This window comes from Bactrocera tryoni, chromosome 3, assembly GCF_016617805.1.
Source record: "Bactrocera tryoni isolate S06 chromosome 3, CSIRO_BtryS06_freeze2, whole genome shotgun sequence".
Taxonomy (NCBI): Eukaryota; Metazoa; Arthropoda; class Insecta; order Diptera; family Tephritidae; genus Bactrocera; species Bactrocera tryoni.
Genome location: NC_052501.1, coordinates 21,598,329 through 21,622,772, shown reverse-complemented (window position 1 = coordinate 21,622,772; position 24,444 = coordinate 21,598,329). Strand labels below are relative to the sequence as shown.

Here is a 24,444-nt window from a genome sequence, read left to right as displayed (position 1 = left end):
TAGATGTACACTCTACCAAAAAAGTTGAGAAAAAATTAAGCAGGAATTGAAACGGACTTCGTTTATACAGAAAAATATTTTCTTAAAAAATCTTCAATGATGCAGGGATTCGACCTTAAGTCTTTATATGCTGATTCTGAACTTCCATAAATATTATTTACAAATAACTACTTTCTCTCTAAAAAACTATGTAATGATAATGGTGTTTAAATAAACAGCTTTTATAATCTCTTACATTTCCGAATTCAACCATAACCTACAATTCAATTGAATTATAACTTGAATCGTTACTTTAACCATTTCACACGCTTTATTAAATAGTTACTCCAAAATAGCACACTGTAAGTTGGTCTCTTCACTTAACACCAACGACAGCATAATAGACGCAGCCAACGCCGACGGCGCCACGAAGCTGCGCATAGCGTCGGCAGTTTTGTATGTTAGGCCACTAACTAACTAACCATTTCTGCTACTTCTGCTATCGCTGCCGGCACTGCTAATGCCGCTGTAAACATCACTGCTAACTGGCCAAGTTGGCCGTTTGCCAAGCAGCTGACTTGAGTGGCTGACTGACGACCAAACTGGCACGGTTTAACCGGCTTGATTGACTGCGACTGACTCTGACACTAACGCTAACACACGATGCTAACATGCTAACGCTTGGTGCCGGTGTCGCTCTACTGTTAGCTTTTGGCTGTGGGCTGTTGGTGCTACTACCGCTGCTGGTGCTGCTGGTGCTGGTGTGCGCGCCGTTTTTGCGCTTCCAACCACTATATCAGCGAAAATCAACTGCAGACTGTGTTTATTTACGCTCGAACACCGAACGTGGTAGCAACGCGAATACAAAGCAACAACAAACGCTGCAAAATAGCAAGTTTTAAATATTTAATTTGCAAGAAATTTAATGCGAAAAAGTGAACATAAAAACTAAAGACTCTCGAAAAATAAAAATTTTAAGTGTAGAAATTACGTGTAACCTAACTGAAAGTGCCTTTAACAGTGTGATCGAATCGCTACTTGGCATAGATAAGCCAAATTGAGTTTGAAAGTAAACGGACAACAACGACTACATATATGGTTATCAGCAGCATAGAAGGTTGTTAAAAATTAAAAAAAAAATAATAAATTAAAAACATTTTTTTAATAAAAGTCTTAATTTATGTTTTTTTTATAAAAAATGCAGTTTTTATACCAAAAATTACTGTTTTCAAATAAAAAAATTCTTTTAAAAAGATTAATTTATGAAACAAAATTTCATTAAAAAAACTGTTTTTATAAATTTTAAAATTAATTTATAAAAAAAATGTTTTTATTAAAAGAAAATTATTTTCATAAAAACTGTTTTTTTTTTAATTTCGATTTTCATCATAAACATTACAATACAATATAAAAATTAATTTTATTGAAAACAAATTAAAACATTTTTGAAAAAAAAAGCAATTTTCATGAAAGATTATACGGTTTATTCTGTTTTTGACCAAAACACATTATTTATTAAAAAATCAAGTTTTACAAAAAAAAAAATAGTTAGGTATTTATTTAGGTTTTTGTGAAAAAAATTACAGTTTTTTTATTTAAAAAAAAACATGTTTTTCATTAATCCTTTATTAAACAACTCAGTTTTCTAAAAAAAATTACATTTATTTCGGTTTATATAAAAAAATAGTACAGTTAATTTAAAAAAATTGTTTTTATTGAACAAACGACAGTTCTTTTTTTCAAAATCTGGTTTTTTAAAAATATTTACGGTTTTATAAAAAAAAATACAGTTATATTTTCAAAAAAAAAAATCAGTTTCTATACAGTTATTTATTAAAAACAAATATCAAAAAAATGTTTATATTAATAAAGCGGTTTTTTTCAAAATATCGGTTTTTACTTTTTAATAAGAAAGTGCTGTTTTGTATTGAAAAAAATTTTAATGCAAAAATTTGCAGTTTTTACAAAAAATACAGTTTTTAGAAGAAACTTACAGTTTAAAAAATTCCTATTGTATTTTAATTTAAAAAAATTATGAAAATCGAAAACTGGGTGCTAAAAATTAATGTTTTTTTAGTTAAAACAACAAAAATTATTTTTTTGTTTTTAAAATATCTAATTTTGTGCTAAAAACTAGTTGTTTTTAATTTAAAAAAATTTAAAAATAAAAAACTTTATTTGTGCTTTTTCTGGCAAATTTTGTGTGTTGGTGGCTGGTGCGCGCAAATAATTTGAAGTGTTGTTGCAATTGTGCGCTCGAAATTAAGAAAAAATTACGTTTTCCAAAAACACCTATGAACCATTGAAACGTAACACTTTGGCAGCTGAGCGAGCCACACTTTCGTTTTCCATTCAAGCACTTTTTTTTTGCGAATACTACCAAACAACTTTTTGCTTTTGTTTCATAGTGTCAAATATATTAACAGTTAGCTGCAGTCGCTGCTTGGACAATATGTGTACGCCAACCATCGCTCAAGTGAAATTGCAACAAACAATTTTGCTACTTTATTTTATTTTATTTCATTTTTGCCTTCCACCAACTTTTAACTTTAATTTTACGGCGCCCACTTACACTCGCACGCGCCTGCACAGCCACCAACACACGCACAACCTACACACATGCACACACACACACGCTTTTGTGCGCGTTGAAGCGTTGATTTAATTGTGACTTTCATTTCAACGATTGCCAGCTCAGACGCATTTCTTATAGCCACTCTGTGCCTTGAGCGCATTTTCGCATAGAAAAACAGACACACACACACACACATCAACACGTATATAGTCAACCCACATTCGTTAGCTGATTTGTTGTTATTTTGCAACGCTTTTAATTGCAGACAAGTGCCATTGTGATTTTTACTAAACAACACCAAATTAAAAGTAAAAAAAAAACGAAAACACTTTTTTTCGCAAACACAATTCGCATTGCGAAAACATATTTATTTCCATCAACAAAAAATCGTATCGCCAAAGCACCACTTAAAATCATAACAAAGCAGCAATGGAGGAGAAACGCGGTAAGTGAATTGTTAGAAAAAGTAAAAATCTTGAACAAAATGTCTGTAAATGGCCATTGGGAAACACCTTACAGTGAGTCTCTTCAAAACAGTTGTTCAATATTCAATGCCTAACATGGGTACTCAGCATTTATATGTATACAATAATTGTGTCTTCAGTTAGTATGTTTTGTGGGTGAAAATTGAAAACAGACGATAATTTCACTTGGTTTCTTGAACAGCCTTTTACTTAGTTATTTGTTAAAAGAGAATTAACACATTTTTGTTTTCGAAAGCAGCAATTGGTTTTTTAAAACCATATTTCAACTTTCTTAACTAAAGTTCACCATTGCATGGTTGCGAGATCTGATATAGAATTAGGCGTAGTTGAATGTTGAGCTCTGTGGCCGAGGGGATTTCAGCCTCTTCGATCAAAAATATTTTTCTCTCATAAAATTTTAGTGGAGATTCAAGCTTAAGTGTGATGCTTTTGAACTTCCAAAAACATGTTTAGAAATACTTACTTTTTCCAATAATTTTGGTGCTTCATTAAACAACCTTAAGCAATATTTGGCTTCTTCTTCTCGATAATTATCCTTGGAACCAAAATTTTTATCAATAAACTTAAGGGATTGCATGGGTTTCCTCGGGTAAGAAAAGCCTTTTTTCAACAATTTTTTTCTCATACAAAAAATTAAATATTTTATTGGAATTTTTTATGGTTGTTAGCAATGAAATTCTGAAATTTTTGGACTCGCTGGAAAAAATGCTCCCGCGTTGGCAGGGTAACTCCTTACAGGATCATCATAATCATGAAAGAATACATGCTTCAGTTAAAACTTTAACTTAGAATTTGGACGAAGGAAAAAACTAAAAATTGGAATTTTTGGCAGACATTTTTACAAAAAAATTAAAATTTTGATACACTTTTTTCCAACAGTTGTAAGCGCAAAATAAAATTCTTCATCCAAGTCTTTAAGAATTACATCTCAAAGACCTGTGTAAAACTTCATGAAGATCGGTTGAGTAGTTCTCGAGAAATTTTTCCAACCGACTTTAAAAACACAGTTTCGAGAAAACCGCGTTTAAAGACGGCGCACTTAGCCTAGCTAGCCTAGAGCGCACAAGTTCTCAAGGCTATATCTCTGAAACTATTACTCGGATTAACTTGAAAATTTAGGATAATATTCTAAAGGTGTTGTAATAAGACAATAAAAGAATTCGATTTTTTGAAACCTGTAAACCCATGTAACCCCTTAAGTCACTGAAGTGTCAAACATTAAATTCGACAATAACCAACTTTTGAGCTTGAGACGATACTAATCTACAAGTCTTTACACATTCATTTTACATTATGTAAACAACTTCCCAAATATTTAAACTATCTTGCCAATTTTCTACATTCTTCAAGTGTGCTGACCAAGTTTAGAATAGAGATCCTTATAGCTACGACACTCCTGTTTCCTCTGCAGGTGTGCAGTTCCATTAATGGTTTTGGCTTGCACAACTCATTTACAGAGGCTCAGTTGCTGCTAGGGTCAATTTGCATTTGGGACTGCTGTATAACACTGTTGTATTCATGTGACCTTTATATACTTCTCAATTTAAATTCTTAACCTTCATAATTTATGCAAAAACCATTATCTTTTGGGTACTCATCTATTAGTTTGAGCCGATTTAAGAAACCTGAGTGGTTGTTAAAAGACTGCGATTTGATATTTGTGTCAGTTATAGTGCTTTTCAGTGAACCTTTCGAATCCAATGCTTATGAAAGCATTGCAAATAAACTTCAAAACAATCAACTAAACGTTAAATTATAAAAAAAAGACAGTAAGAAGAAAATGTAGACATTTTTTAGTAGGATTACTGATATTTTATGCCTCTCAAGACTTGCAAGCATGAAGACAAAATATTTGTCCTAATATTTTAAAAATGTATATGAAAAATTTTCATAACTAAAGTTAAATATTTTGGTTAAATTACAAGTAAGGCGTAAGTCTTTCCATGATGAAACGCCAAACAATACTGAACAAAAAACATGACAGCTTGACTCGAATCAGGGGATTTATTAAATAGGTCAAGAAAAAGTATTTACAGAATAACAGCTACCACAACAGGGCACTGGCCATTTGGGGAACATGCGTCCAAAATGGGATTGTCCTACAACGATATCTGCCGTGGCTGCGGAGTAGCAGGGAACAAGGAAACAATTTTCCACTTTCTCTGCGAATGCCCAGCTCTAACACAGATCTGACACAAAACACTCGGAATCCACCAAGCACCAAATCTTGAATGGATTTCCACCAAAAGCATATCGGGCATAAGTAGTTTCATCGAAACCTCAAAATGGTTTGAGAGAGAAGGTGAAACGTAATAGCAGATACAGGTGGTTCTACGAATAGTGTATCAAAATGGCACATCAAGTGCTAATTGAGCCCGATAGGGCTGCACTCCTACCTACCTACCTACTCAGGATCTGAAAAAAAATGGCTATTGAAAAAAGTACCTCTACTTAGTTCACCCGTTTTAAGTTAACCCAAGCTAATAACCTTTTTTATGTTTATAAAATATTTAAATCAGTTGAATTGATCATTATTAAAAACAAAAATGGCCGTCAACGTTTGTCTTCGCTGTTAACTTCGTCTTAAGTTTATTGTCTTTCACTTTCAGTTTCAAAATGTCAAAATTATTAAGAAAAAAAATCATTAGAACAATTTTGTATTAATATTTTATAATTGTAGCTTTGAATTATTCACTTCTATTATTTGAATCGTAAATCATTAATCATATTACTAACACTTACAGCATAGATTTTTTTAATTAGAGGGTGCGTTTTAGGAGTATAAACATTTGATTTAAAAAAATCAATGCTACCACTGTGTGATGGTTTCAAACCTTGTACGGTATTTTGATGGTAGCAAAGAAAAAACGAAAAAAATATATGGTATTTCTCAACTTTGATAAGTGTGAAGTTCTTTCAAAATTTACCGTGCAGTTGGTGAGTGTTCGAAAAAAATATCCAAGAGCTTTGAATTTTTCTCCGTTGTTAGGCTTAATTTGGATAAATGACGCTACTCAACAAATATGTAAGAAAATTTAAAAAAAATCTAATTTCAACTGATGTGCTAAAAGGTCTGTGAGGTATTTCAGGTGTCCGATTTCGAATTTGAGGCCAAGCATTTTCCACCACATACAGCTATTTTTGTCATTTTAGTAAATGGTGATGGTTTGAAGAATGCACTCTTTGTGTAAAACTCAAAAAATTCTACGTGTTAGGAAATTTTCAGTTTTGCGAGCCAAATTTAGCAAGAAACAGCCTCTAACAGCACAATCGCCAAATGACTACAAAATAGTGTTACCAAAGTATATTATAATATGTATTATGGTACATAATTGTTGACAGCATGTGTTTCTATTGACAGTTGGTTTGACAGCTATCGCTTCAAAAATTTATATGCTTAAAAATACTCACTACATTTATATTGACTGCCATTCAATAGTGCGTCTTTGAAGCCATGAGATCATTAATCTATTTTATAGCATTAAACAATTTTTAGTAGAAGGGAGTTGAACAATACCAAAGAGAAGTTAATACAATTTAGAGAAAATTGGCAACAATAAAGCGTAGTCAAAGCGTGGCGATACTGAACGCTCTATTCAAATTCAAAAATCGTGGGTTGCGCTTACATTTTTTTATTGCTTGCTAATGATTTTACATTACACAACTTTTTTATTTTACTAAACAATAGTATATAGAGTTTTGTTCCATTTTAGAACAGAATGTCTGTCAAAATAACGTAACATCACTTTTCAAAAGTTTACAAGCGAAGAAAAAACGGTATAATAAAAACCACTGATATTGAAACAAAATTTGAGTTTTGGTTATAAAACGGTTATATATTGGTTACAAATTGGTTATATCTGACAGCGGAAGCTGAAAATTTCATGCTACATATATGTAATATGAACAACAAATTAATTATTTTTCTTGTAAAAAATATGTAAAAATCGGGTGATTTTTTAAGAGCTTGATAACTTTTTAAAAAAAAAAAACGCATAAAATTTGCAAAATCTCATCGGTTCTTTATTTGAAACGTTAGATTGGTTCATGACATTTAGTTTTTGAAGATAATTTCATTTAAATGTTGACCGCGGCTGCGTCTTAGGTGGTCCATTCGGAAAGTCCAATTTTGGGCAACTTTTTCGAGCATTTCGGCCGGAATAGCCCGAATTTCTTCGGAAATGTTGTCTTCCAAAGCTGGAATAGTTGCTGGCTTATTTCTGTAGACTTTAGACTTGACGTAGCCCCACAAAAAATAGTCTAAAGACGTTAAATCGCATGATTTTGGTGGCCAACTTACGGGTCCATTTCTTGAGATGAATTGTTCTCCGAAGTTTTCCCTCAAAATGGCCATAGAATCGCGAGCTGTGTGGCATGTAGCGCCATCTTGTTGAAACCACATGTCAACCAAGATGCTAACAAACTTTTTGTTGCCAAAAATGGAAGAACTGAACTTGGTTGACATGTGGTTTCAACAAGATGGCGCTACATGCCACACAGCTCGCGATTCTATGGCCATTTTGAGGGAAAACTTCGGAGAACAATTCATCTCAAGAAATGGACCCGTAGTTGGCCACCAAGATCATGTGATTTAACGCCTTTAGACTATTTTTTGTGGGGCTACGTCAAGTCTAAAGTCTACAGAAATAAGCCGGCAACTATTCCAGCTTTGGAAGACAACATTTCCGAAGAAATTCGGGCTATTCCGGCCGAAATGCTTTCGAAAAAGTTGCCCAAAATTGGACTTTCCGAATGGACCACCTAAGACGCAGCGGCGGTCAACATTTAAATGAAATTATCTTCAAAAAGTAAATGTCATGAACCAATCTAACGTTTCAAATAAAGAACCGATGAGATTTTGCAAATTTTATGCGTTTTTTTTTTAAAAAAAGTTATCAAGCTCTTAAAAAATCACCCGATATTTCTTGCTTTAATTTCAAGTTATTAAAGGGAATATGGGTTAAATATTGGCATTTATAATTTTTTACTTTATATATGACATTTACACAATTTAACATTTGAGAGAGAAACAGAATATAAATTATTATTATTTAAATTTTTTATTTTCTTTTTTTTCTATTTTTTGTTTTTGTGTTGATCAATCTGAAATGCATGCAAAAACATTTTCTTACACTGTGTTGTTTTTTATATGCCTGGAGTAATTTTTATTCCGACAAACAAGCAGAACGTTATTTACCTGCACTGTTTTCTTAATGATATGCTGACTGACATATGCACATATGTATATATTTATATTTATATTTATAATAAAATTTTTTTACGCATGTGTATTTGTATGCAAGCATGTAAACAAAGAATGTTGAATAAATATGCCGCCGTCGTTTGCAGTCATTGATGTCATCGTAAAGTTTTGAGATCACAAGAACAGTTAACGTCTGAATTCAATTTAACTTCTTAACCCCTTTTCACGCTTATATTTATGGCAGACAAATACGAATTTTATTGCGAAAAAAGAAGAAGGCAGTTCGAAGTACACATACAATCAGAGGTGTGGGCTTTAATTTAATAAAAGGCATGAAGGGTTGAATTTTTAAATTTGGCAGCAAAGCAAAGCAACTTTTCTTGAATTGATTGAGGGTTTCAAGCAAAAGTTAGTTAGAATTATATTAGTTTAATGATTTTTAATTTTTTTTAATAAATGTGAAGATATTTTTGTATATGTATAAATTGATAATATAGCACCTGACGTAGAACGTAGAAATAATAAATAGAAAGAAAAACTTTCATATTGTCACCTAAAATGCAAAACAACGTATCATCAAAAAAATCAAAATTGAGTTTTTTATTGGTTACGATTCACTACATCATATATATACATACATATTGTATGTAAGTAGCTTAAAATTTTCAGCTGCCGCTCTTAGATATAACCAATACATAACCAATATATAACCACATATATAACCATTTTATAACCAAAACTCAAATTTGTTGCAATATCAGTGGTTTCTAGTATATCGTTTTTCCTGCGCCTATAAAATTTTGAAAAGTATCCTTTACGTTATTTTCCATTTTATGTCACTTTATGTAAAACATTTCTGCTAAAAATTATTGAGAAAGTTGTGACGCCTATAAATCATTATTATTTTAGAAATATTTCAGATAACACAGAAAACTTCTTTTACATTTAATCTTCCCTTTTCTATAGTTTTTTCTAACGTTTTCAATCAGTTTTTATTTGAAAGCACACTATCTAGAAATCTCTAAAAATTTTGAATTTTAATTTAAGACTTGTACTATGCAATGCGTCAAAAAATTATATCAACAAACACTGTCAACAGAGGATTAATCGTAGAAGCGTCATTACAGGTTATTGAAAATACAGAAATCCTTTATTTTTTGCTTATTCCGTCTTATGATTCCCATTGTTCCAAGAGTGACTTATCAAAGCGGCGAGCATTTTCATAGGTATTTTGTTATTTAAATTTTAAAATAATTGTATATTTTGGTAAAAATTATGTGGTTATATGCGTTTCCTCGAGCAAAAAGCGGCTTATTTTTTCCCATAAAAAATTAAATATTTTATTCAAACTTCTAATAATTTCAAAGAGACATATGTACATATTTTACAAAGACTTTGTTAAATTTTCAAAGGGAAATATTCAAAAATCGGCTATTACGACGTCATTTTCCGCTGGCCTTCAAAAAACTGTGCTGCTAAAGTGAAAAAATACGTGTTTAGAAAAAAAATTAAAATTTCAATGAAAATTTCGCGACATTTTTTTCTTTTTCAAATAGTAATAGAAAAACATCCCTCATCCAAGTCTTTAAGAACTGTATCTCAAAGACCTGTGTAAAATTTCATGAAGTTCGCTTAAGTAGTTTTCGAGAAATTTTGCCAACCGACTTCAAAAGCACAGTTTCGAAAAAATCGCGTTTAAAGACGGCACTTTAGCCTGACGATATTTTGAATGTAACACCTTAATTATGGCCCTAAACTAGGTATTGGGCGAAGGAAAAACGAAAAAGTGAAAATTGTAATTTTGGCAATTTGTTGAAAATTTAACGATTTTTTTTAAGTTGTAATTCACAAAAAAAAATATACTTCGTTTAATATTTTGTAAAATACATTTTTTTCGAAGACATGTGTAAAATTTCATTGAGATCGGTTGAGTCGTTCGCGAGAAACCTTGGCAACCGACTTTGAAAACAAAATTTCAACCTAACCTCGAGGGTGCAACTTTTCAAGGTTTTATCTCCGAAACTTTTATTCGGATCAGCTTGAGATGTTATAGACTCTCCTGATAATTTTCAAGCACCATATTCTTAAATTTTTTAATATTTCCATCAGTTGAAAAGGTCGAACGATCTTTCAACCGTCTTTGAAGCCTTTACACCACTCGTAGGCTCGTGTTATTGTTGAACTTGAATCACCGTTAGCCTTTTCCAATATTCGAATTGATTACGCAGACGAAATTTGGTTTAAAATACAAAACTTAGGGCAAATTCTTTGTTCGATATTTTTATCCATTGTAAATATCGCAACGCACTACTTCACTCAAATTCACAGCCTTTTCTAATACTTACTAGCTACGCCTCTGTCGTACATACATACATACATGTATAATTCCTTACACTATAAGCTCTTAAAGTAAAATCTCGCGAATATTCCGGATTATCGTTTGAAACATTGAAATTTCTGCGTGCTTTTGCGCAGCGTCTCCTCTCACAGTAATTAAATATATATAAATGTCTATGTATTTAATATAAAGTTTTCTACAATTTATACACAGCCGTAGGTGTTGGAGAAACCCACAAATAATGGCAACATTAAAAACAAAAGTAAAAAAAATAAAATAAACTCATCATTAAAAGTGAATGAATAAATCAAGAAAGTTCACATTCACATTTGCAACTTCTGCAAAATTTACTTTTCCATCTACGGCAAACTTCCTTCCAGTAATTTATGTGTTCACACTGCAATCTTTTTATTTTCTCGACTGACTATACATAATATTTCTTCACATGTGAATGGGTGAATGGGTGTGTTCGACTACCGCCGGGACTACTGACCGCTGCACGTAGAGTGTCATCAACTCTTTTTTGACTTCAGCGCTGGTTTAATTGAATGTTTGATTGTTTTAATTTGTTGTAGTCACGTTTTACGCGCTGCGTAGTGCGGTTTTCGCTGGCTAAAACCATATACATGTATGTATGTATATTTTAGCTAACCATATTTCTTGTTTGTTAAAATAAAAATTCGAAATTTAGCTTCAACCTGCCGAAGTTCAAGTTTATCGTGACTAATAGCCGTGCTTAGTTGATTGCCAAGCAAAGATTTGTCGAAATTTTTGTTTAAGATTTACAGGCAATTTTTATGGCCACCGGCAGTAGCTTAACATGAATTACCAGCTGGCTCTTTAGAAATTATATGTAGTAAGCCATTATCGGGCTCGTCTGGAGCCATAAATGAAGCGAGATAAAAAATCATGCACAAAATTTATGATTGATATGTGTTTGTATATACGATTAAAGATTATGATGTATGTTAGACTGTAAAAATAGAAATAACACTTCAAAATTAATCTACAGAATGGCCAATTAATTTTTATTCTACAGTAATTAAGTGATTCAACGCCTTCTGACTTATGGGAAGTTTTTTATGTAGAGTGTTGCGAAGCATAGAAAACAAGATCCAATAAAATACATCAACGTCTTCTAAATGTTTGATAAGATCTTTTGCGAAATTATTTGATATGATAGAATGTTGTTTTAGTGAAAGAACAAATGGTTACTGGAAGGAACATAAAAAATATCTGCAGATTGAAATATGATCGTAAATTAGTTTTAACTTCTATAAGTAATCTTGAGAATGTTCTAAGTATCAAATGCATCAAATATCATTTCCTCTTCTGAAACTATTTATTATATGGGAGTGTACAATCGGATTAAATTCTTTCAAAAAACTGAATGCTTAGAATTTTTTTTTTCATCAATCGTCGCTGGTTTGTTGGCATAGACCATAGACTTGACGTACCCTCACAGGAAATAGTCTAACGACGTCAAATCGCACGACCGAGGCAACCAATTGGCTGGGCCATTTTGTGTGATAACACGTTCACCAAACTTGGTTTTCAATAAAACGATTATGACATTCGCTGGCTTGTAGCGCCTTCCTGTTGAAACCACTGATCAACCAAGTCCACATCATCTCAAATTCCATAAATATTCGGATATCATTGAGCGGTAGCGACTCCCATTCACAACAACGTGCCAGTTTTGATCATTGCGGAAGAAGTACGGCACAATAACGCCGTTGGCGCATAAACCGCATCAAAACGTAATTTTATCGGGATGCAATGGTGACTCATGAAGTACGTGTGGATTGGTGCCTGACCAAAGCCGTATTTTTTTTATTGACGAAGTCATTCAGCCATAAATGAGCCTCATTACTGAGTATGACTTTTCGATCAAAATTCGGATCGTTCTCAAGTTGTTGCTCAGCCGAATTCACGAACATACGACGATTCTGGTGGTCAAGCGGCTTCAGTTCTTGCGTCAGTTTGATCTTGTAAGGCCCAGATCTTTTCGCAAAATTCGCCACAACGACGTCACAGAGATGCCCAGGGCTTGAGAACGACGTGTGTGAGACTAGTTTGGGTCTTCCTCAATTGATGCGCTAGTGGAAGTAATATTCTCGACACTAGGGCACTTCTTTGTCTCACTGGCACGGAAACATTTTGTACTTTGCCCGTGGATTCAAATTTTTCCACTAAATGTTCAATTGTTCGTCTGCCAGGACGATTATGACGACCATAAATTTGACGTAGTGCTCTTAAAGTTGCGGCCACTGACTCCCAATGTCGGTATTTCGACCCGTTGTTGGATCGTATGATCATTGTTCCATGATGATATGGCAAACCTTACTGATCAGAAATTTCAAAAGAGCGGGATGAAATATAGCGTCGTTTGCTGTCTCTATCGGTCTACTTTTTGTAGCGTCCCTATGAAAAAGCCCTGTTTGTAGATAGATCATCTACTTATACTCTTTGCAGCTTTAAAATTAACCCCTATTTTTGCAGTTGATATAACAATTATTTCAAAAAATAAAATATTTATTTTCTTATTAAATTCTTACCTTAAATTACGTAGAAATACTTGTGCTAGGTTTACCAGAAGCAGACATAAACACAGCTGTTTTAAATATATCAACAAATACTTCAGTAAATTCTTGAGTACTTACTTATCTATATTCTTGTATATGCCATTATAACAGTAATAATAACAGTAGCTAATTAAATAACAGATGTAATTAATACTATCTGCGATATAAAAATGTATCTACATATATATTTGCTGAAAACAAAGTCGTAAATCAGAGATTGTTAGATATTGTTATGTTACATATAAGTTAAAAAACTTTTATTTAGATTTTTATAAAAAAAATACTTTTTCGGAGGCTATGCTGCTTTTTTTGGGAGCAATGCTCCTTTTTTTGGAAGCAATGCTTCTTTATTGACTTCTGTGTAAGAACTAAAGTTTACAATTAATTACACTTATATATAGAGTTTGCTGACGCTGCGCTTCCCGCAGGTCGCCACTACACGTGTCGCACTCTCAGCGATTTAGTTGGTGTCGTATTCTATTGCTTTGTATCATATGATATTAATGCATCATATGCTACTTTTTAAATGTGTGGGGTGCTAACTTATATATTAAGTGGAGTAAAAAAACACTTGGTTTTGCATTCTACAATAATAAAGGTTACATTTAGCATAGTTAGAATGATCCAAAATAGGTCAAATACACCACTCTCATAGAGTTCCACGTGATTGCCCTGATTGAGCTCAATTTATGTGCAATTGACCAACGCTGCCCGCTTTTTTCGATTGCAACTTCAGATGGTCCAATTATTAACAGTACAAGTCCGAATTAAGAGTTTGACTTTAGACGAGGATCTCATAGCATATTACTCTTTGACAGTGCGGTTCGGCCACGAGCACTGACGCGAGAAATGAAAACCCGTTTCTGAAATCGATCGATTGTGATAAGATTTAGCTGACATACGCAGATGGAAATTCAAGCGATGCAATGATTAGTTACTGGATGATCGTAATAGTGCTAACATGACAAATGAACTAGATGATTTCTATGGGATCCAGAGCGTGGCGCATCTTTGACATTAGAATTACCAGAATGGAAGTGACGAAACCAAGTTTGTACTAGATTGGTATCTCAAAAACTGATGAACAAATTTTTTGATCCCTAAAAAACTGGTCATCGGTTTTAGACCCATAGTTTCTTATGCAAAGTTGTTCAGAATAAATCTTAGAACATCTTTTGGCTTCCTGTAAATCAACCCACTCTAATGTTTATGTATGAAGGATGCATAGTTAGACATGGCGTATGAGTCACTTTCTGAATATCTAAAAAAAAAAAAAAAACAAAAACAAAAATGTACTATTAATATTCAATATCCATTATTAGAACTTCAAAGTGAAGATGTTTTAAAGCAATGGTCAAAACTATAAAAGTGTTTAAAATTTAATATATTACTACAGTATTAGGGCTATTTGAATATTACTTATATTAATATTTGCAGACAGGCTCGCATTTTACCCTTAATCGAGGAATTCTGTAAAATATTAGCCTTTTGCTTTCGCTGGTGTAATTTTGATGCACTAACAGTCCTGAGTCAAGCGATATAATGGATTTATTTTTAATGAACATTGAGGTACTTTATTATTCACTAAGCTTCCTGCTTACTACTCTTTATAGACAATATAAATTTGTAATTCACGGGAGTATTAAATGCTCATATTATATTGAACTTAGTACATGTAAATTAAAAAGACAATGTTGAATGCAAATAGTTCTGAAAACTTTTCGGTGAAGGTTTCTTAAAAAATATCTGCTGCACGACCTTAAAAAAAATTTTCTAAGATTATTCATGCCATGGAGCTATGAATGAATAGAAAAAATATGAATAGTTGATCGCTGCTAGAAAAAAATAATTCTAACCTCACTATTGCAAACCAGTCAAGTGATAATCGCTCAATTCGCTCAGCTATGACTACATAATAGATTTTCAATTGTATGTAAATTATCTAATAATAAAATATAACTGTGCTTTAAATTGTACAAAATAAACATGCAATTCACTTCTGACACACAGCGTGTGAAGTATATATTGATTTTGATGGTTAAAAAAGCATTGAGATAACGGAAATTCCCCGCTATTATTGAGCTATTTTAATAAGCAAAAATTTAAATTGATTTTATAAATATTATCTGCGCATCAAACGCAATCGCGTTCAGTTAATTGTTTAACAATGTTTATAATAATTACTGCTTTTTAATTTCCGTATTATCGTCAATAAAAAAATAAAATTTGTTTCTGAATATGCTGAATAAATACTAATATATTTTACTGACATAGGCACTACTTATGCGGTCATAGTCGAATTAACAAAAGCGTTCCAGTCGCAAATTCGAGATACGAAGTGTAGCCAGGATTTTCTCTAGCTGATCTTTCCAACGAAGAAGAGGTCTTCCTCTTCGTCTACTTCCACCGGCGGGTGCTGAATCGAAAACTTTCAAAGCTGGATTGTTCTCTTCCATTCGGACATGCCCTAGCCAGCACAGCCGCTGTTTCTTGATTCGCTAATTTATGTCAATGTCGCCGTATAACTCGTACACCTCATCTTTCCATCAACTGCGGTACTTGCCGTTGCTAATGCTCAAATGACCATAAATCTTCTGCAAAACCTTTCTCTCGAACACTCCTAAAGCCGACTCATTAGATAACGTCATTCTCCATGCCTCCCCACAATATAGCAGGACGGGACTTGCATAGTTTGGTCTCTACTCGGGATAAGACTTGACTATTCAATTACTTACTCAGTCCAAAGTAGCACCTGTTGACAAAAGTGATTCTGGGTAGGATTTCAAGGTTGATATTGTTGATGCTGGTTCCAAGTTAGACGAAATTATCTAAAATCTCAAAATTATGACCGTCAACAGTAGCGTGCGGGCCAAGTCGCGAATGCGATGGCCGTTTGTTTGATGCGATATCTCTTGTTATGTCGTCTTGTAATTCACTATCAGACCCATAAACTTCGCTGCCTTATCCAATCTAGAGAAAGCAGAACGGCACAGAAATATCAACATCATCGGCGTACGCCAGCAGCTGTACACTCTTGGAGAAGATTGTACCTTCTCTATTTAGCTCTGCAGCTCGAATTGTTTTCTGCAATTTTTCTTCCGGCTCGGAGAGGTCCAACCGATCCTGACGGAACTTTTGGTATTGCTTAAGGTCAACGTATTAGTTCTGCGGGAATACCAAATTCAGACAAAGCGGCATACAGGCAGCTCCTTTTTGTGCTATCAAGAACAGATTTGAAATCGGCGAAGAGGTTGTGCATGTCGATTTTCGTTGCTAAGGTTTGGCGAATGGTGAATATCTGGACTATAACTAATAACTATTAATGCTCTACACTAGAAAATTAACAAGTAAAACAATGAATGAAATTTTTTTCTATTGTTCTATTGTCATTGATTACATTAGTGAACGTTCTATTTAGTGTAGGGAAGCACCCAGTAAAACATTAAGCAAACTAGAGAAAAAAAATTAATAAACCTGTAATTCCAATTATTTACAGTTTATTCATTCATTTGTTGAAAAAGTTGAGCATCACCGCAATCGCAGTTAAGTCATAAAGAATCGGCGACGTGGCACGCTAGACAATCAATTTGACGGGACCAAAGTGCCGCTAATTGAGCATCCATTACGTAAACGCAAGCCCATTACTAGCTTAAAAAAAAAACTAAAGGAAAGATTAGAGAATTTTGTTCAGTGTGAGCGTTCTTTAGCCATTAAAACAGCAAAATATCAACACACCACATAATATACATATAGTATGTATATCAAGGCTATAAATTTTCACATTTCCGTTCCAGCCGCACTATTAAAGCAAATTAAATAATACTTGCCGTACTATTCCACTGGGAGATGACGGGCCATATAACAACTTTATTATAAAATTGCGATTATATAATTCTAAAGCACAATAGTTTTTCAGCCAAGTATTATTTTTTTTGCACCTGTGGGAGAGTGTATGTGTGGTTTTATTAATTACTTCTAATTGCATAATAAACAAATTAGGGAATACCAAAGTGAAATGTGTTGTGTTATGTGAGCGCTAGAGTGGAAATACTTGCACATTCTAATACATACACATGCAGTTAACAGCATATATGTGTATGTATATATATGTATATATATATCTACATTTGTATGCTGTCAACTCTTGCGAATTTCAAAGACTACCGACATTCTGTAGTCATTAATTAGATCTCTAAAAAGCGTGAGAAAGCAATTTATTTGACAAATAATTAAATATAAATTGAAGATGAACGGAAAATTTATCACTTGGAAATTATTACTTACTGATGACAGCATTACACATATTTTAAGTGTTTTTTCTTATTATGACAGACATTGTGTAGCGTAATTTATTCTTACTCATAGCACAAAAAGCGGCAATTAACTCAATTATTGCGCCTAAATTTAAACGTTTCGAGAATTATTTTCACTTAGGTGAACTGTTTGTAATCATATTTTACAGTTGCAATTAAAATCAGCAATTAGGAAAGTACTAGGTATTAACGCTTTAGTGATTTTTAGCAACACTGTATTGAAGCTACTTATATTGTATAATAAGCTACCAGCATGCAAGTAATAAGTCTTAATGTAATATAATCTAAAGGTTCAAAATACTAGATGACATTCTTTTCATTGCTTATTGCACTCTAAAAGTCATGGCGGTTCTCTTCTTGCTCTTATTTTTATTTCGAACGAAAGTTTTGTATTACTGGAGCGAAATATGCTATTTTTTAGTTCTCTATAAAAACTATCATATGTGATGTACCAGAGGAGACCGATTATTATTCTTAATGTTTAGTAATTGCTTAATGCATTTAGAAATCAGCTTTTTGTATGAGTCTAAAAACGACTTCGAGACAGCAATTTTTAAGGCGGATCGGAATAATCGGTGGTATGGGGGTATATGGGGTATGGGTGGTTTTTCGCTCTGAATAATTCCAACAAACGATCAATAGAATATCAAATTTCTTGAGCTATCTCAAAAACTGACGAACAAATTTTAATGATCTCTAAAATCCTAGATCGCTTGCCTAAAACCGATGTTAGACCTTTAACCTCTTTAGCAAAGTTATTCAGTATAATCTGTAGAACATTTGCACATACGCGCTTTTTGGCTGCCTGTAAATCAAGCCACTCTAAAGTACATATGTATGTATAAGAAGGATCCAAAGTAAGACATAGCGTATGAGTCATATTTTTATTATCTGTAAAAAACGTAATATTAATATTCAGTAACAATTATTAGAACTTTAAAGTAAATATTTTGTAAAGAAATCAGTCAAAAATAAAGACAATGCTGATTTGTTTTTACGATTCCGAGGGTATTGTACACCGAGAGTTCGTCCCACCTGGCCAAACGATTAATCGCTGTGTTTTACCTTGGTGTTATGAAGCGTCTTTTGTGACGCATTCGTCGTGCTCGACCACAATACCGTGAGGCAGGGTCCTGGCACCTGTTGCACGATAATGCACCGTGTCATCGGTCGACGCTTGTCACTGATTTTTTGACAAAAAACTCCATATTAACCATTCATCACTCACCTTCTAACCTGATCTGGCTCCCTGTGATTTTTACCTATTTGGAAAACTTCATTTGCCCATGAAAGGCACTGGTTTCGGGACATTTCAGCTATCCAAAAGGCGATGACCGATATTCCCAAGAGCATTCCGAAAAATGACCTTAAACACTCATTTGAAATGCTAATTGACCGGGCTAAACGCTGTATCGAAGCACAAGGAAACTACTTTGAATAAAAGAATTAACTTTTGAAAAATATTAATATATATAAAATATTAAATATTGTATGATAACTTTTTCTTAAAAAATTACTGTTTTTTAACAACGAAAAGAAAACGCCGGAGACTCTATACGGTATAGATATATAAATGATCATCATGACGAGCCGACTCGATTTAGCCATATCCGTCTGTAAATACGCGAAATATAATAGTTGAGTCAGTTTTTGAGATATTTGTCTGAAACTTTGTACTTGTCCTTTTCTCACCAAAGATCTGCTCATTTGTTGTGTCCACTGATATCTCACAACAATAACATATAGCTATCACACAACTGTTCAATCAATCTAAAGTCCTTTTATGAATAACTAGTTTATTTGTCAAGGTATTTTCACGAAATTCGGCATAGATTAATATCCAAGGCAGCGTTACAATCTACTTACTTAGATACCTGTTTTGTCATGCAATCACATACTTAGGTATGTTCTGAATCTGTTGGTTTAAATTGTTGCATGTCTCACTTTCCACCAGCTCACCAGCATTATCTTTTGCACTTGTGCTCATATATCATTACTTCTGCACTTTACTTCTCTTTTCTCTCACATTTCGAATTTCTTTCGTGCTATGCCGGACATGTTTAGAAAGCTAAACACAAAAACAGAAAGTAAACGCTCGCTAACTAAAACAACAACAAGTATAATGTTGCTAACAACAACTGCAATGTGCCATACAAAACAACAACCACAACAACAACACTGACAATAATAAACAATTTGACTGAATTGGCAAGTGAATGAACTCCGCACGTCACAATGTGCAGAAAATCGTCAATACGCCAAGAGAGCAGTAATAACAATAATAACAATTAAGTGGTTGTCATTTCCGTACTACTTCTTAATGGCTGGAATTAAAAATCAATGACCCAGTAATCGGTTGTCTTATAAGGTGTATACGTTAAGCTTTTTATGCACTTTTTATTTGTAATGTTAGAAAGTGTGTTTTGTGGGAGCTTTACTTCGAGTGCTTATAAGTATTGCTGAGGTACAAGAGATCAAATGTTAAAGAATTGAAGTGAAGCGCAAAGTTAGTTCGAACTTTGTATAATACTATATATGCATGTACTTATACACCTATAAAGTCTTATCGTATTAGTTGGTGTGATTTATAGTCACTTATTGCTGAAGCCACAAAAGTTGTAAGAATTATAAAATTAATATCTAACGGTGATCCGATATTAAATAAAAAATATTAGTCGACAAAAAATTAAGGTATTACTGGCCTTCCATATTAAAACACAGTTTTAAGTAAAATTCCGTTTTTTAATCGATATAGTTCCATTCATGGGTAATATACTGATTATAGTGAATTTCCAACTGATACAATTTTGTAGTAATGATTTAACCTTTGCTTCAAAACTGGCTCGTTTCAGCGATCACCTCTGGATTCAACGAAAATTTCTTCCTACCAAGCATTCTTTTGAGATGTGAGAACAGGAAATAGCCGCTTTGATTCTGATATGGAGAATACCGTGGATGCGGAGGCTATTAGAAGCCCAATTCATGGATTCTTGCTATCGTGTACACTGACTTGTGACACGGTGCATTGACTTGGTGAAATGCAAAGCACTTTTTTTCATAAAATGGCCGGTTTCGACGAAGTTTGGTTTCCAAATTTGGTCCAATACACTACTAGTAGGCTTGATGATTCCTTTTCAATGTAATCAATAAATTTGTGGGACATGTTTACTTTAGGTAACATTCTGTATGTCACTGGCATAAATTTCAACACATATTGTTGCAGTTGTTGTTATACAGAAACCGTCTACAATCTTCGCCAAACGTTGAAGATTGAAGCGAATCGATCAAACTATACCCGATATTACGAAGCAAAGGTCGGCACTGGCGATGCAACCCTCGCCGCTTAAATGTCGTCCTAACGCATACTTGGTGTGTTGTAAATATTAAGTTTGGGAGGAGAAATTCTTCTTTCCACTCGCCAAACAAAACAAAATTTATAAAATCGATAATTTTCTTACTATGAGCAATTATAATTTATTTTTAAGTCTTAAATTTTAAAACTCTCAAAAAATGTGTATTTTCTTTTTTTGTCAAGTCACCAGATCATTCACTAGAAACCAAAACCAGGATAACATTAGAAGATTACAGCATATACTTGCTTTAAAGAGGTATCCACGTACTAAGTCATCCATTGAAGTCGATAATTTTGTTCTTGCCCTTACATATATTGTTTGCAAGACAACAGCGCAAACGATAGCGAGGAGAGAAATGGTGAGTCGAAGAAAGCTAAGAATATAATTTAAGTGCATGTCTAGTACATTAAATTAATTTAAAATTGGGGTAAATCAGATCACAACACGCCTACTTTCCATATAAGCCCGTCATTGCATATTTCTATAATCCTTGCAATAACTCAAGAACTAATTAAGTTATCAAAACAAAACTTTATTCCAATCGAATTTCCGAATGTGGGCACCTCTTATAACAGGTCTCCTGACCTTCCTTGGGATAGTACTTTCGACTATCTTCGTTCCACTTTATACTCGTGCTAACAATATAATATATAAGAAATGCCTTGATTTTTATCTACCATCAAACTCCCTTTAATTGATAACTCACTTTAATATCATGAGCTAATTGGGTTATCAGCTCCATGTCTTCCAAATCATCTTAATTAGTTGATACATAGCTTGATGTTTCCATGGATGTCGATTTGACAATACTATTAAATCGTTTTCTACAAGTTTGAAACACTGCTTGCCCATATTAATTTCCAGCACCCAATCGCTCTTCTAACAGAACCAATATTTTTCATAAAAATAACAATTAAATTTCTATAAAAAAAGCAGCAATTTGCTTTGCAACTTTTAAATAATGGGAAGTTTTCAGCAAATTAATTGCATGTGAACAAAAATTTTATGCGAGCAATTTCTGAACTGATGATAAATTCCCGAATGCATTGTTAACACATTTGCGAGTCGTTAATTATAGCTCTCAAAAAGAATTTTTATAATTTTTGGAAATTTTAGAAATTACTCTCCATTGGGTAAATGCAACAAGTCCCAAACGACAGCACAAACAATATATAAATATGTATGTAACCGATATACATACATGTATATAATCAACGACACGCGAGCCGTCACTAAGAGATCTCACAATTGAATCATAGCGACACCTTCCCAAGTGTGATCTTGGAATTCACGTAAATGGCAAAGCCATTGTGAATGACATAGAGCTGTCTAGTTTGCTTTTGCTTTTGTTTTGTTTGTCGGCGAAACTTTAGCGACCACTGCAGTTAGGTCGTTAAAGAGTTACAACGTAATTGAAGCAGGTCTAAATTTAGTTATGTGGTGAAAATAAATAAAACAACCGCAACAAAATATATACGCAATTGGTTGGGCATTGGAACATGAACTAGTCTTTCCAGAAAATATATAATATATATGTATGTATGTATATGTATATGTACAAAAGTCTTTAGTAAGTTCTTGAAAAAAGTGGTCCCAGTGACACTGACAAAAGCCTATTTGCAAATCTTGAATAAATTATTTATGTTCACATTTGCATAGGTGAGAGTCTAATTATAGCAGTGATGCAAAGAACACCAAATTATTCCATCCAAAGTAGGTTAAGGCATTACTGCAGCTATAATAGCTTTGAATCACTTTATTCTTGAAATATGTATTATTAAATAGGATATTAATACCTCTAAGGCTAAATCTGATATTTTTCAAGATACAGTGGAAATATATATACATATATGTATATATATGTATATATATACATATATATACATTATACATACATATATAAAACTTATTTAGTATCTTCGATTTAATAGCATATTTACTTATGCGTGGACAGATAATTTGCATATGAGACGATAACTGTGCTATCCGTCATCTATATATATGTATGTAACTATATAATAGCCCTGCTCATAAATAATTCAGCGATACTTGTATAAACACCAACTATGGTTCAAAAGTAATTTTCATACGTGTTTACATTACATAAATTTATTAAAAGTATTATCAGAATCATTTGGTTTGGTTAGTTAGGACTAATGAGAAATAGTTTTAAATGTTAGTAAAGAGGAAATTCTTTCCAACACAAAGCTTTTTATTAGAAGATTACATTCCCTTTTTGAAATATCTCTATGATAAAACTTCTTCTTCATCTTCTTTCGCACCAAAACCGTAGGTTATTGATCTTGAGCTGAGAACACCAAATCCTTTATCAGTAGCCTTTATCCATTGCATGATCTACGCCAGTTATACAATTCCAATCACCAAACCGGGCCCTATGTAACTTTGTTCCTTCCTTTGATTTGCTTTTTCTTCTATCTGCTGTTCATCTTTAGATATCAAATCTCGTGTGATCGTCTTTGCTTTCATTGTAACCTATGGGTCTCCTGGAATCAAACATACTTTCGTTTGAATGGCATATTTATCCACCACATAAGTTAGGGTCTATGCGTTTAACTATATCTAAGTATGTCGCCAGTGAGGTTTATACTGTTCCGGCTTCAATTTTTCGAAGAATTGTTCTCTCGAATGCTGCCAGTCCTAACTCATTCAGTTCGTCATAGTCCATATTTTGCGCCGATTAATGAAAGGATGAAAATAGACTTTTAGATTAATTTTGTACATCTAGAGAGTGTTCTGCTTCTCTGTTACCTACTAGTTCTAAACTGGTTCCGGTTGAAAAGCCTTCACTTTTTTGAAATATACTATAGCTGCCAATCGGACGTAGTTCCCTGGAGCGAATCTTTGTTTGAGAACTTCTGGTATTTATCCTACCCTTTCAATTACAAAATCAACGTCTTTCACTTCTTTTTGTGGGCTGAAAAATACTACAGTCAAGTCTGTTGTCAAAGTCTACAATGTCCAATACGGCCTATACCAGTACCGATACTTTTCAAGTGGACAGTAACCAACAGTTCAGATTAGCGAAGCGATTATATTGAAAGAATGCGAGAGAGAATCATCCTGACCTCGATATTTAACGAACGACAGACTGAGGAATCTGCCTTCTTGTGTGCATAGTGCAGATTACACTCATTTTCCAAGCTCTGTATTTGCTTTTCAGCTCCTCAACGCCGGCTTGAAACAGCTCAATCGTTATTAGATCGGTTTTTGAGGGTTTGCTGTTCTTAAGCCATCTTAGAACTGCTCATCAAATAGCAGAAGAATAATGTTGTATTGGTATATTTTTTGGTGCAGGTTCTTCTTAGTACACCGCGGCACTGCCCTTCTCCATTCTCTTCAGCAACTATCGAGTGTCCTACGAATAATGCATATGTAATCAGATTTCCATTCCAACCTTTGCAGAATCTAGGAAAATACGACAGAAAACAAAAAATTCTTTTGCCTAAAGATGACCTTAGAATTTGACTCCTTTATGTTAGAGCATAATAGAACACAGTTCTTCCGTGCATAGCTCACTTAGCTTTATAATAATTACGACTAATTAAGACATTCATTTTATGGTCTTTTTGTGTAATCTACCTGTTTGTATTTG

General features: G+C 33.3%; 1 protein-coding gene across 2 annotated transcripts in view; it reads left to right on the top strand.

The window, feature by feature from the left end:
- The first annotated feature begins 750 nt into the window (after nt 1-750).
- Nucleotides 751-24,444, top strand: part of LOC120770067 (aquaporin) — a 113,693-nt gene continuing 89,999 nt past the window's right edge. The window contains exons 1-2 of one of the 2 annotated variants that reach the window (XM_040097191.1): nt 752-1,096; nt 2,820-2,999. In XM_040097191.1, coding sequence (XP_039953125.1) covers nt 2,984-2,999 — 16 coding nt within the window. In that variant the 5' untranslated portion in view covers nt 752-1,096; nt 2,820-2,983. Of the gene's footprint in view, nt 1,097-2,819; nt 3,000-24,444 lie in introns of both variants that reach the window. The other variant, XM_040097190.1, reaches the window with a different exon arrangement.